Genomic DNA, 16,024 nt, shown 5'->3' on the forward strand with positions numbered 1-16,024 from the left:
GTCCACAGACTTCAATCCCATTTATGTAACAGTTACAAGGAGCACTAACAATTGACAAAACTTTATCCAAATATTTGAAAAATCACTCATTTTGGTGTTTTATTTCGGCATTCAATTCAACTTGCCTCCATGGAAAAATGCACGTGAATTTCTGGGATTCACATGGTGCATGATTAGATTTTGGTTGATAAGGCTTGATGCTGTTTTAATTATTAATAAAGTAAGACTCACTTTGCTCTACATAGTCATACGAACTGCTGATAATGATGTCTATTATTTTGGTGACTTCACAGACTTGAGACCCTCCTTTCAGTTTCGTAGCACTGTTTCAAGCATATGAACACGTTTTCTGGTCCAAATTCCTTTTTAACTTTGATGCTTTAGTTCAAACTAGCTCAGAATTCTGCTGAGAACATCCTCAAGGGAAATAAAAGTTGACTAAAATGGAGCAATCTCACAACTTTGGTTGAAAAGCCCTATCGCTCTACACAGGCACTGACCACACCTTGCAGGAGGCACACGATCTCCTGTTCATTTTAGAAGATTAATTTCCAGGGAAAAAAATTCCTTGGCTCAAACTCCCTCAGAAAGAACCACAACTTGTGACTACAGTTGCCTGCAGACTCTCAGCATCCTACAGCCCAAGGTTTTCTCTGCGATGGCTTCACCTGCTGCAATGACAGGCCAGAAGCTGAGAAAGGTGGGTGAATGACCACGGAACAAGAGTAAAAGAAAACACTTGTCCCCTGCTCGCTTCATCTTCAAGAAAGCTGACAATGCTGCAGGACGGGATTACACTCTCCCCAGTGCCACAGATGATCTCCATCACGGATGCTGGGTATTCACAGTGAGCATTTCCTGCTAAGAATTCCAGAGAGATGGCTTCTGTGGAAAAAGTTACTAAATAACCAACAAAGTATTGGCACTGAGAAATCTGCATTTTAAACTTTCCCTATTAAAAACTAGAGTAAACACCGACCTGAGCTGCCTTTTAAGCTAATTTGATAAACGTGCACACACATTTGCTCTACATGGGCATAACAGCTTTGACCCAAACGCACACACAAAAATGTTACGTAGATATTTTAGCATTAAAACAAATAAACAACAAAATAAACACATCATCAAATTTCAAGAACTTTAGAATGTAGTAGATATTCACCAATAACTGCTGTAGCTAAGAATCACACCAGAACACTTCATTAGCTCCGTTATTGTCTGCTACATTGATTACTACTTGTGTATTTTTCCGTATTTTCATTTTAGCAGAACAATATTGCAATGCTCCAAATGCAAAAGTTGCTCATTTTAAAGAATGAAACTTGTCTAACAGTGTTCTTAGTTTTGGTAACACAGTATTTGACAATGAATAGCAATTTAAACTTGTTTTTCAGGGTTAAACAAAATACTCAGAACTTTTCAAGCATTTTTGTCACATACAAAAAACCTCACACACAACACACCCAACTTTATTTAAAGCATGAAATTTTTGAGCGCTTCGATTTATATCCTAGATAGATACTTTCAAAGCTTAACAACAATTCCTAAGGTGTTAAAGAGTTAATACTTGGTACTGTGGTCACTGTAAATAAGCAGAATTTCAGCAAAGCAATACTGCTGTCAGAGACACAAGGCTTTGCAGGTGTGGGCAATAATTAAAGGTTTCAGCACATCTACCTGGGTGAAGTATTTTTGCCTCCTATTCCAAGGAGGAAGCCCTCTCTGTGGAGAGCAGAAGAGCTCATTAATGAGGCTAATTAGGTGTAAAGGGGGTAGAGTCTGGCATCAGCTGCAGCTTATAGTAGCTAATCATTAAGATCTGTAATCTCTACCCCAGAACAGCAGATGATCGTGTTCCTAGGTGACTGATGTTGCTAAGAAAATTTCCAGCACCTGAGTACCTGACCAAATACTTTTTGGTGAGGCTAAAAATTCCCTTAACCCCCCACATGCCAGACAGTGGAGTCGACATAATTTCTTCACTCACCAATTTTCTAACAATGGATATCCAAAGAGATTTGAACTTGGCATGAGATCTGTTATGTGATTTATTTCAGATTAAAAATAAATAAATAAATAAATACTATCAACATGGTATGGAAAGGAAGGCCTGTAAATAATGGTTGGTGGAGTAACATGCAAGAAGAATACAGATATGAGCAGTAATGCTTGAAAAAGAGTGATCACATAGATCACTCCTAAAGGTTTGTGAGTTCTTCTTGTAATTTCTTTGCATAAAGTAGTGAGGATAGTTAACAACACCACAGGGATGAAAGCCTTGTTAATAAATATGTAAAATAAGGATTTCATTGTACTCATCTAATTTGAAATGAGAAAAAGGACATAATTTCCATGGAGAGAGAATACATGAAAGCAGAGCTCAGTCTGGAACTTGTTTTGTAAAATGAATTGCAAGAATGGCAAACTATTCCAGCACCTCAACACGAATTTTTGAGTTGATCAGGCAGAACAGACCCTTTACTAGCAACCTGCTACTGATGTTTTTGTCTCTGATTGAAGCAGCAGATTTGAATCAAAAATTTTTAGATTCAATTAAAATTCAACAAGAAATATAGTATTTTTCTACTGTAATTATATTCCTGTCCAATGGTATGGCTTTGTAGTCGATTTACTTGTGAATGAACACTAAAGCAAAATCTCTTAAGCACCTTAGTTATAAATCTTGAGTTACTAAAAGTGGTACATTTTAAAAGGTGCATTTTCATACTGACCAAGAAACTAAGCTGTGATTTTGTATAGGTCAACAGATTGTACATATGATTAAATCAGCACATTTAGCTGCTCATTATTGTCACTGGAATGAAAAAAACCCTCAGTTTCTCTGTTTTTGTTCACTAACTGAAATGTTTAAGGATTAAAAAGAAAACTGCCTTGCAAAACAAGAAAAGATGAGCAAGTACCACTGAGGTAATAAAGGCTCAAGTGTATTCAATACAAACTCCCTTGTCTCCACGTTACCTGTGGACCTGGAGATGCACAGATTAAATAACATGAGCTGCCCAGAGGTGGCACTGGCTCTCGTTATAATCAGGGATACGGATGCATCAAGATAAACTACGCTGGTAATCCAAGACTCCTCTGAACATCAACAGAAAAATAATCTCCAATAATAACAAGCACCTTCTCTTACAACAGTACAGCAGTCAGTTGAACTGGATGATAAAAATGCTTTGTAGCCAACAGTATATTATTTTTAATAATTCTGCAGATAAAGACAAAACCACACTGAGTAATAGTTTTTTACAAAAGCCTTGAGATCAGCCCCCTTCCCCAGTATTGAACACACTGCAGCTTCAGCTGCTTCTACTTTAGAAAGTGCTCAATGCCAAAGTGTAGCAGTTTCTTAACCAGAAACATCACCTCATCTGAAAGACAACTGTTACCAAAATATCCCAGAATGCCTGAAATGGAGATGGGATGGAAAACCCTTGTCCCTTCAGCATCTGAAACAAGTTCTTCCTTTTTCTTTTTTACTTTATGGCAAGTTCCATAATTCTCTAGCAACATCTCATTTCCAGTGGTTGATATCCAAATATGGGATAAAGAAAACAAATCAATAAATGGTGAGAAGAGTTGAAAGCCACAGCTTTAGAACACAAAGGCCATAACTGATCACATGAAGAGTCTGTCTGCCTGGCGTTCTGTCTCCAATGTAGTTCATAAGCAGATGTCCAGGAAAGACCAGGAAGGCAGAAAGCCTGAATGTTATTTCTCCCCTCTGAATCTGATCTTCATCTCAACAAATTCAGAGTCTGCTGTTGCTCGTGTATTAAATAAACTTGAGCAGAGGCCTCTCCCAGGTATCTCCCCAATCTTCCCCCAAACCAATACAAACTTCCTCAGTATAATCTGATAAAGTGCTTGGCGGGGTTATTACCGATTGCACAAAGAGTAGCTCCTTCTCATTTATTTCGAGCCTGTGCTGTTACAAACCTCACCTGATTGCCCGGGAAGAGACAACGAGAAGTCACTCTCTATCCTCCTCCTTCAAACTGTCAGGGAGGCTCTTCCTGTAAATAATGCTACAAAATTGCCTGACATTCACAGTATCTCCACTATTCGAAAACTCAGATTAGACGTTTTATGAGGAAAAATGGCAATGGTGTCTGTAAGCAGGAGGTAAGGGTGTTTAGCAATCAGGGTGAGTACGTACAAGTGTCTGAATTAAACAGAGGAGAGGGCAAAACAGAACTATATTGCATTTTACTTGACGGTAACAAACTTTCTTTCCCCAAAGTCTCACTCACCACCACACTCAGGCATGTCCCAAGGTTTGTCTGCAGAGACAAGAAAAACTGTTCAGAGGAGTGATTCCGAGATCTGGCACTATTTCTGCGTTGTTTTACCGATCCTGACAAGTGCTCCATTGTTTCTTAGCCATGTACACACTTCATTCCAGTAATTAGCTGTCAGAGCGGGCCCAACAGCAACTTAGTATTGTCTGCTCAAATCATATTAATGAAATGCAATCCACTCAGATGTCCTGAATGCATATCCGTAATTGCGTTAAATAGAGAGGCTGGGGACATGAGCAAACTTCAGCTTCTGAACAGGGCATCATGATCAAGCACGTTAATCCATTATTTCTTAAGGATCTGACAACCAATTAATATTACAGGGCTTCCTACACAGCAATAAGGACTGATGATCCATTATTTTTTAAGCATAAAAAGTGCCTTTTCAGACTCTGGGATATCAAAGTGAAAGCTGTGCATAACATTTGTGAATACAACACCCTTAAAGGCAGAAAAGCAAGACCTGCAGGCTGCAGCATTGCAAAAGTCGTTTTTGTATTTAAAGATTCAGCATCTGTATGTTGAAATCTAAATGCAGAATAATCAGTGTATGTGCTACACTGAGCATAAGTAAAATTAAAGAAAATCCAAGATTTTTATAAAATATAAGACTTCTTATATGACTATCAGAATCAACATTCCCAAAGAATACCAAGTGCAACTGATCACTTCTGGTTGTAAACTGATACTCATCAGTCAAGTCACTACACCGATTTCTCCATTTTCTGTTTCATCCTCTCATCACCAAAGACTTTTCCAAAGAGCAGAATTTGCACAAGATGAAAAACAAGAAACAAGAAAAACACATAAGGGAAATATCCTGTGGGTATAATAGTCTTTGGAAAAGTTTCATGTCAGTTATGACTGCAAAATTGCTATTAAAATTTAATTAAAATGGAGCACAATAAGCTCTGACAAGGTAATGGATGGGAGATGGAGCTCTAGGGCAGAGCGAGGATATCTAGAACTCTGGCTAGATGCAATGCTTTTTTTTTTGTTACGTTTGGCAACTATTCTTGAGATTTCTGAAACACATCTTAATTATAATGACCTACAGAAATTCACAGAAGATAAAACAACAGCAGTGCATTTCAGTTATCTCAACATCTGTAAAATATGCCAAATAGGTAGGAGATTTTTAGGACTCTGGTACCATCTAGTCCTTAATTTCATCCATGTTCACACTCACATCAAAGAACACTCTTTTTCAACTAAAAAGCACCTGCAAGTCCCTCCCAAACCATTAAGTACTTTGTGACTTATCTGTAAATAATTTTATTTCCTCACACAGGTAGAAATTCTTTGAATGTCATTTACCTCCGTAGTTGAAGGTAACAATCAAATCCAGTGTCACACAGACCTGAAGCAAAAGGAGTCAAAAGCCTTGGGAATGGCTTCAACGTCGGGAAATCAGCAGCCCTTTTTTGGAGGCAGCTTCTCTGCTCACCCTGGAAACTCACGTTAAGAGAGCTGGAATGCAGTTTATTCAACACGTAAAGGAGAACACATGATTAATGACATTTGGAAGAGAACACATATGCCAAACAGCAGCTTAAAGGTTTTAAAATTTTGATCAAGAACTCCTCCCTATTAACTGGAAAGCCACTGCTCCAAAACAATATATATTTATAGTTTCATAGATACGTTTGGGGAAAATATTTACCTACCTGTTACAACTAAAAATTATTTACCTTAAGCATGAACTTCCCTGATTAGATTAGCTTATGTAACAAGTAATTGAAAAGAACCCACCACTTTCTGAATCACAGAATCACAGAATCACAGAATGTACAATTTAGGTGCTTTTAATTACAGTTACTACACTGGCAAAGTACACACAACACAGCCAAGCAGCATCATTCACTATCATCCAACAGAGACTGGAACTCATCTCATATGATTTTATCAACAGAGACGCAGCAGCCATTTAACATTTCATAAATTTCAGGCAAGAAATTAAGGTAAGCGACAGCATTCCCATTCTCTGACTGCCTTCAAGAGTTAAGAACAAAATGTTCCTGTACGCAAGAAGAAAGCATCTTCATATAAAAGTGCCCTTTAGTTTTCATATATTCTTAGCAGAGAATATGTAATAAATTACAAGTTGACAAACGGGGGATGAACTTTACCTGCACAAGTACAGACGGATCCTGAAGAAAGGCAAACTAATCACATTTGTAATCCTTACAAATTGCTTTCATTTTCATCATTAATCCTCTCTAAGAAAAACATTCTAGAGATAGAGATTTTAACTACTGCTTGGAGAGCTTCACCAAAAGTAATTCTTTGATATATCTTTCCTCTCACTGAGCAGCAGGAGTAAGCAATGCAGATATATCATTCACAGCTTTTAAAGTGCATTCAGAGCAAAACCGTGACACCGTCATTTCCGCATTACTTTTAAGAATCTAGTATAAGTCATGATCTCTGAGTACTACTTCGTGCCAAATAGGATGTCTGAAGAGAGAAATGTCAATAACAGACCTCAGACTTTTAGAAACTACAACATGTATATATGTATATAGAAAACAGGCACACAGTCACGAGATCTGCTACAAAATTTGTTATAGAAATCACAAAACTAAATATTGAATCAGAAATTATTCGAAAGAGAGCCACACTTGGACACAAAAGTAACCTTTAAGGAGTTAAAATGTCCTCAACTACAAGTCAAGTTGAAACTTATTTAATTAGGTTCTGTATTTGAAAAAATGAAATAAATTCTTTCATTAACTAAACTAAACTCCCTTAAAGGCAACAATATGTTCCCTCTCTGTCAGGACAGAGCGCAATGAAATCTTTATTTTAATTGGGGTTAGCTAAGGGGCCATTTGGCTTCAGATGCTTTGTTTATCAGCCCTAAGCTTTACAGCTTAGCCAGTACTTGAAATATTTTATTATAGAATGATTTCATTTAAAAAAAAAAAAGAAAAAAGAAAAAAAAATTTACACTCTTCCAAGTAGTTTTATATGGAGATAATTTTAAATGTGCATTTTGGAAATGGGAAGCCCAAGGTATCTCAAAAGAAAACACTGATTTCCTTGTGCACTACTGCGATATAGGTCTCCTTTACAAATGCCCTGTTGTAATGGTTTCTGCATCGTGCCCTTCCCTAAGCAACCCAGCAAAGATACAGCTGTAGAACAATGGATCTCTCCATGGTGATGACTACGGTGAAGCAACCCAACACACACCATTTTGGTTTATTTTGTCACAACCATCCTTCCTTTGCTGTGGACAATGTTTCAGACCCCTTCACATTGTGTGGATTTCCATTTCACACCTAACTGGTGCTGCAGAGAACAAGGAAGACTCTGCAATACAGGAGAGCTCGGAGACAAATCTTTCGCAAGAATTAAAATCATGCTTTATATAAAACTTATTCAAGGGCACAGCTTAATTTCCATTTTTTTCTAAACAGCTTTTAACTTTCATATGAAAACCTCGGAGTCTTGGACCTGAAAAGCTTGGAATTGACCCATTCCATTTTAAAACAAAGAAAACAAATTCTTATTCAGTAGGTGACACCTTTTTCCTGTAATAAACTAATTTACAAATATCAGACATCTTCAGTAATACAGTTACTGAAAATAGTACAGAAAACAGCTATCACAGGAATGGAGAGTGAACAGGAGCTCTACAAAAACATAGCCCCAGCTCATTCCAAGCTGCAGCTAAAATTAACGAAATAATCCAGAATAGTTTCCTGCTTTATCATGAGGATCAAGCTTGGACTGGATTTTGGATTTATTCCTTATTAAACCTCCAAGCCTTAGGAGTGTTCCCAAAAAAAAAGTAAAATGGAAAAAGAAAAAGAGAAAACTACAAACCTAATTTCCACAAAGGAAATACAGAATTATGAAATCTTCACATCCTTTTCTCCTGTGGGATCACTAAAATGTGATCTGTCAGATACTTTCTTTTTTTTTTTCTTTTTTTTCAAAATTATAAAACTATTTCACATAATTTCTAGTTGTCCCCTGGAGGATATTGGTGTTACTTTGCTAATAGTTTTATACATGTTTATACATAACACAGAACACTACAGCCATCATTTAAAATATAAAACCTATGGCAACAGTATTTTCTTAAGCCCAGTTTAAGATTTTGGTTCTATTTTTAAAAGAAATTTACCGTCTTCCTTTTGTTTTCAGAAATAAAAAGCATTGCATCTGAATCTGAAAGTATGAACCTTAATTCAAACAAAAAATTGAGTTCTGTGCTTCATATTTTTGCTGCCTTAAATAAAATAAAACAATTTCAAATTAAGGGGTTCTTAAATTTTTCTGTAGATAGCTTTTTGCATATCTTCTATGTACTGCTCCCCTATGAGAACTGTAATAAAATGAGCTGCTTCTGCAACTGCTCAGCAGGTATTTTGATCTGAGAGTAATCACGCTTTTCTCTACAATCTTTACACAATTTATGTCCTGATCATCTTACAAATAAGTAAAAGACTTAAATCAGCATCTATATGTATATTTTTCTCTAACAACGCAAACTAATTGTATATCTCTAAATGAAAAAAAAATGTTTATTAAAGAAAAAAAATCTAGTGAATATACCAACTATTGAGTTCAAAGCAAAGACACCACATGTGTCTAAATAAATATCAAGGAAGTGTCAGAGGTAAATGAGGAGAGACCAGGTGAAGTGTATGTGATGTGTTAATTGTATTCAAAAAAAATAATAGAGCAAGACAGAGAAGCTGAACTTCCAATTATCATAATGGTATCTACTTCACAACACATTTTCCAACTTGAAAGAGACATTTTAAACCATAGGAATTCTGAGCAGAATACCTCCAGCTGTGTTCTGCATAAATCTTGCACGCTGTACATACACAGTTTATTTAAATACCAAGTAAAGTTATGACTTACAAAATGCATATTTCAGTCACAATAGAATATCTGTCATTGCCAAAAGCTGCTACTCATTGAATGAAAGGAACAGAAAACAATGAATTAAATTAGAAAGAGATAAGACGACAGAATCTTTTCGTTTGATGTTTCACCAGAGTAAAGTAGCGTGTGTTTTAAAGAACAACACATTTATCAGCCCTCTGCAGTTTAAATTTTTGTGCCCCCCAAAATAGATGAAAGAAGAAAGGTGGTCCTCAGTGTTAAATTAATTTTTGCCTACAGAGTATTTTGGTCATGAGCTGGAATTTATCTTTCACTAATGCTCTGCCCATACCAAAATCAACATATTTGTGAGGAAAAAGTTGCCCAATTCCCTGAAGACATGCAAGAGCCAAACCAGAAAAGGGGATTAGTCCCCTTCCCTATTTTCCCTTGCCAGAAGCTTTAAGGAAGTAACGTGTACAACATGAAGGTCCCAGCCCTCCCCAGGGCTGCAGAATCAAGGTGACAGCAGGCACACTACAGCACCCAGTCAGGGGTTTTGCCAAGCCCCAAGGCAGTACCAGAATATCACAATGTGATTCTGAAGGAAAGTACAACTCAAAGATAGCCAGTCTCCTATGCTGTCTGCCATGAACACCATCAAACTGAGCTGTCAGTTACGTCACCTTACAAATGTCCTGGTCTGTCTTTACCCCTATAGCATTTTAGGCTTTCATTGCATGAGCTCTATCACTTATCTGTGCAAACCATCAGAAATAATTTTGATTTACTGCCTTTCACTTTACTCTTTTTGTACTATAATTACATAAATGGTATGCTCCAATTCATACACAACCTATAACGTGCACAGCGAAAGACCAGAGCAGGATGACTTTTCTGTTATGAATCTCTATTAGTTTATTGCTAACCTGATTAAATATTCTAATTTTTTATCATTATTTCATCAGCCTACTCCACAAATCCAACTACCAAAAAACTCTCCTACTATCTTCTTCCAAGGGAAGTAATACTGTCTGTTCAATTGTGCAGCTGCTCACACAGTGAGAATGTAAATGCCACTCTAAAAAAACGCTCCTTTGGGGTGGGGTTTTTTAGTGGGCTTTTTTGTTTGGTTTGGGTTGGGTTTTTTTTGTGGAGGTGTGTCATTTTGTTTTGGTTTTTTTTTCCTAATACCAAATGCAACTTATTCACACCTCGTTTAAAAACCACACAGTCACCGAGTGCCTTACACAGAAGCTGAATTCAATGGTCATGTTATTTTATGCTTGGTGTTTGTTTACTTGCTTCATTGTTCTCCTCGAAGTCCCCTGCGCTTTATTAGTTCAGGAAATATCTTCAACTTCTCCTGCATGCCGGCATTTGCACACTGCTTCATTGCTTGCTGAGGCTGCACGCTCAATTATCAGTAAAGTATCAGGAGGAAACATCATAAAAACACAGGCAAAAGCCAGTCTAAACCACACAAACAAAGGCTTGAAACAAATTGAGAAGAAACAAAACCAAGTGTATAAAATAGTACAAAAAATGGAGAATCAGGTGTGAAAAGCACAGACAAGGAATTTCTCAGTGGAAGGTACAAACCCTTCCACAGCAGAGCTGAAGTACCATGAGCTTTTCCTCACTGTCCAACCTTCCCTGGTAGATTTAGGGGCTTTTGAACAAATCTACTTTTATTTCTGCAACACCAACACAGAAGATGCAGAGTGACCCTATCTGATGGCTGAACATGTAATTTCTATGGAGGCTGCAAAGTTACTTGTCCAAGGAAACACAAGATACTTCTCCTCAGCTTGCTCACAGGTTCCAACAAACTAAGACACCACAACTTCAATGTCAGCATGGAAAAGGCAAACACAAATCCTCAGCACAGCAGCCCTGTGGAGATCAGCGTCCTGGAAGATAAGGTTTCCCCTGCTATTGCTGTCAGTGCGCGACAAGACGCAGAGCACACCATCCCCTACCTTGGGCAACGGTTCCAGACTGAAGTACAGAGCCATTCCCACACTGCTTTGGTGTTTTTTAAGGGGGGGTGGTTGGTTGGTTGTTTTGGGTTTCTGCTGGTTTGGTTTTGTTTTGGTTTTGATTTTTTTTCTTTTACATTAACATACACAATGGACAGGAAAGTCTGACTGCATCTTTTATGGCAGAAAAGCCAATTTCAGCAGAGGGTCATGCTAACTTTCTCAGATATTATTTTTTCTTACCTTTCCTTCAGAATCTTAGTTTCCCCCCTCCACTAGCATGGCATACAGAATTATACAAACACAGTAATTTATAACAGCTTGGAAATTACAAAACAATTCAATTTACTACATAACAGACTGCTATAAGAGATTAAAGAGAATGTCTTTTTAGTTTCATTAACATATGTACATCTCAACAGACTTAGATGCAGAATATTAAATGCATTTTGAAGAACAGTAAATGCTTGTTAGCCGTTTTTAGGGTTTAAAACAGCAAAAGCAAAAGCTGAAACTTGTCTATAGCAACAGTAAAGCTCAGAGACAGAACACAGCAACAGGACTGAAATGAAAACAAAAAGCACGCAGAAAACAAACAAACAAAACTGCCTTTCCCCAGTAAATCTTTTCCAGTCAGTGATTTTGAATTCTGGGTAGTATGTCCTCCAGAACCCTCCCTATAAATGGTAAAACATAACAACAGTTACAGCTATGTGACATTGTTAAAACCTGGGGTCTTCAACATGCCACAAACCACAGAATCTTCATAGTAGAGAAAAAAAGTCTTCAGTTTCAGTTCCAGAATACACAGAAATCCAGTTTATCTCCATTTTATCATACAAACATCAGGTTTCACACACTGTCACTGTCAATGCCACTGTCACTGTCTACTCCTATCTGTTACTAAAGTCATCAGGACAAGATTTAGAAATTACCTTCATTTAAGTGCTACCAGACTGCCTGTACAGGCACATACATCTGAGAGCTAATGGCACTTGAACAGGAAAAAAGTAAAGATGGGTGGAAGAAAATTCCTATTAACTATACATCAGCACTAACTTTAAACTGCAAGTAAAACAAAAAGATTTATTTTATTTGCCTCTGCTCACTGTTTCCCTTACAGCTGTTTTCTGGTTTTTGGGTTGGTTTTGGTTTTTTTTTAACAAGTTTGTGCACATGTAATGTAAGCATTAGTGATCTTCCCTCTTCATTTTTTCTGTATATGGACAAACATTCCCCAAACCCTGACCTATTGAGACAACTCTGGTGAAAGGGAAGGATCTACTCTGTGTCCAATGTATAGCCTTAAAATAGATCTGCAGGGAAAAAAGCTATGCAAAAGATGGCTACGTAGAGGAATTAACTGGAATGTGGCAATTACTGGGAGTTAGAAACAACTATTTACTCTTTCACTGAAAAACTTAAAAAAATAATTCACCATGGCAACAATCATAGTTCATAGTAGATAAAGCATCGAATGCTACAAAGCCTTTTCAAAATGAATTATGCACCAGTATTTAACACACACTTCTTTTTTTTGTGTTACTGCACACGTATTCCAACAAAATTTCCTTGTTGGACTCATCTGGCATTTGCTTTTTTACTCTGCACCACACATCACGTACTTTTCTGACTTCTGACCCACTCAGATCTCATGGCTTTGGAATTGTTGAAGGAATTTACAGTGTTAGTCTGGGCAAGAGACTGGCAGAAAATAATTAGTACAGTGGCCTTATGTCATGCCATCACACTGCTGCTTTTCTTCCTGAGAAATGTGTCAATTTGTATAACTGGTGTCATGGTATTACTTATGAATCCTTAAAGCAAAAATCCTTAGTGGTAGAAAAAACTAAAATGGGTAAGTGAACTGCCCGCTTAAAACACTCTGAAACTCTCGCTGTTAGAGCAGCCCTAAATATCTATGGGACTAAACAGTGTATTTATAGCAATGAAATACAGACAAAAATTAGAAATACCTGCTCAGAATGGACAGGTTTTAAAGCAAAGTGCAAATAAGCAAGCTTCTCAATTCTGTGAAGCTAGAAAATGCTGTATTAAGCACACACAATTCCCTTTGCAAGGCTCGCTGGAGTGACCACGTATCCAGAAAGTTTGCCATTTGAGAAGACTGTACATCAAACTTGGAGCCTCCTGTTAGCCTATCCTGCTCCAGCCAGGTGAAAGAGCACTCCTATGGCTTAGGGATGTACTGACACCCCAAACCTACACCCAACACATGGTATCGTATTGTACCCCACACGCTACTGCTTTGGGTCAGCCTGCACCGCGAGCTTACCTTTATCCACAGGTGTGTTAGGATGTTTGTTTCTTAACAAACATTGTCCCTGAAAGCAAACCGATTAAATGTTGTCCCGTACCACTAGGTGTCAGCAGAAGAAAGTGCACAGCCAACACCTCTGATGCAGAAAATCTGAGTCTCGTTTCCCCCCTCAGTCACCAACACACACACAACTATTACGTACTACAAACCACCTTTACGCACGTGAAGTAATTATACAGCTGTTTCTGTTCAAGATGACCTACTTTTGTGAATTAAGTATTTAGATGATGATGAAAACATTTCCTCTGCAAACAGCAAAAAATACAGAACTTAAAAAAAGTCATTCAAGTGAACAAAATGCTCACACTGGTGTCACTGCTAGAAATTTCAGCAATATTCATAAAGATAACAACCTGCCTCAGTGCAGGCAAGTACAAACACTGCTTCGAATGTGTTTTACTGGACTTGAGTACATGATGTGTAACAGATATTTTTCCATCCTTAAAATCTGGCTTAATGCAACTACAGAAAACACAAATATATAATAGGAAGCATCATTAAATCTGTTATTATGTTACATAAATTGTATGATTAGACTTCCAGACTATATTATCTGGATATGTTTTTTCATGCAAAAGTTCTAGTTGCTGAAGGCCTTAGAAATTTACAGCAACAGTAACTCGTTCACTGTCAGTGCACTGGTTCGTACATACATTACATAACCTTGTGTCTGTAGGGTAAGAGCTTCCGAACAGAATAAGAGTTCTTACTATGCTTAAGTATAATGGGAATTTAAACTCTGCTCTGTGACACGTTCCAGGCCTACACAGAATAATGAAAAGTAGCTTCACACCGTTTATCTCAAAAAGCCAACTCCTCCCAGATGAGATGTCTATGACATCTTTGATGGAATGATAAGCAAACCAAACAATGTCTTCTACTTTGTCAGGTGAGCTGTCCCTCAAAGTTGCACTTTCTAGGGGTGTGCCATTGTCAACTGATTTTGAATGTTCGTCTCTAACATTCAGCCTTCAAAATACCAGATGGTATTTCCAGAAAAGCAATTTAAATTTTTATTTTTCTTTATAAATCCCTTAACTAATTAATCTCACAAACACATCCAGGCAAAGCATATACCAATATTCCCAGAGTTGCCTGGCAACTACTGGGCGGAGCATCGGAGAACAAGGAAGCCTGTAAGGATGAAGGGAAGTCAGTGTCTCCCCAACATGGATAAAGGAAGCTTAGAGCTAGAGTGCTTTGCTGCTTTCATTTTTGCTATTTATGTGGACAACACTTTAAGTAACTCCCATTATTTCACCTTAGATGCTTTAAAAGTCCAATACTTACACTCAGACATACATACACAAGTGAATACAATTTCTATTTTCCACATACATGACATATGGATTCCCCCAGTAAGATGTGGAAGGCCTCATGCTGACTTCAGAAGTCATTTCTGAACCCTGAATATGAATTGTTCTGCAGATTTGCATCTTATGTGTACCAATTTCCTACTTACAGGTTCAATTTTCAGGGCGTTTCTGTAGCTCCCAAAGAAAGATGCCTGTGCTTTTAGAAATGCTCTTGCAACACCATCTCCAGTGGTCGTAGAGACTTTCTTCAATCTGTTCTTCAGTGCAGAAACCTGAAATCACACAACAGGTCTAGATCACTCTTAGATCACAAACAGAGCTCGACACATTGGAGCACAGCTAAATGAAAAATGCACCAACCATAGCAGCAGTTATGACAAAAAGTGACATTTTGAATTCAGAGCTGACTTTTTCAGTTCAAAAAGTATTACTTTTCAAGCTGTTTTGCTTCTCTAAGATACAATTGGATTCTATTCAGAAACTAATAGGAAAATAAAAGCTTCATTTCAACCTTCCCTCCTACTTAAAATCCGCTGTTAACATGCTGGATTAGAATCCATGAAAGAATTAATTCAAGTATTGAATTAGAGAAACTGTTCTGCACAATCAGGCCATCCATCACCACAAAGGCTAAGCACAGATTCTGGAGGTCTGAAAAATTTGTTTGCCATAAATATAATATTAATATTTTTTGTCTTTTAAGGCTATATTCCTTTGTATTTCAGAAACTTAATGAAAAGTAACAAAATGAGAGGTTTATTAATGCCTATGGAGGGTTCCCTTGCCTGGCTCCCAGACGTGCCCCTCCTCAGCAGGCCTTGGGGAGAAAACATGAAGGAAACCTCAGGGTAAAGACGGGGAGATCACTCGCCAATTAACATCACGGGCAAAACAGACGTGGCTTAGGAAATTAATTTGTCAGTTAAAACAGAGTTTGGTGGTGAGAAACACTGACAAAAACTAACATACCTTCCCCTCCTCGCCTTTTTCCCAGTTCAACCGCCTCCCTCCACTCCCAGCTCCCCCACCTCCTCCCCAGAGGTGCGGGGCGAGGGCAATGGAGGCCGCGCTCAGTCCGGAGCAGTTCTCTGCGGCTCCTTCCTCCTCACACTCACTGCTCCCTCTGCCCGGTGGTGTTTGGCCCTTCCCCACATCCCCTTTCAGGGGCACCACCAGCCTGGCTGTGCCGGCGGGGTCTGCTGCCGAGCCGGCTGGGACCCGCCG

General features: G+C 38.0%; 1 protein-coding gene across 1 annotated transcript in view; it reads right to left on the bottom strand.

Moving 5' to 3' along the window:
- Positions 1–16,024, bottom strand: part of LOC104530603 (DENN domain-containing protein 1A) — a gene marked incomplete at its 5' end in the record, with an annotated part of 179,147 nt that overhangs the window by 49,893 nt on the left and 113,230 nt on the right. The window contains 1 exon segment of the mRNA XM_029086801.1: positions 14,947–15,072. Within this exon segment, the coding sequence (XP_028942634.1) occupies positions 14,947–15,072 (126 nt within the window).

Source organism: Antrostomus carolinensis, unplaced genomic scaffold (genome assembly GCF_000700745.2).
Source record: "Antrostomus carolinensis isolate BGI_N321 unplaced genomic scaffold, ASM70074v2 scaffold2939, whole genome shotgun sequence".
Lineage (NCBI taxonomy): Eukaryota > Metazoa > Chordata > Aves > Caprimulgiformes > Caprimulgidae > Antrostomus > Antrostomus carolinensis.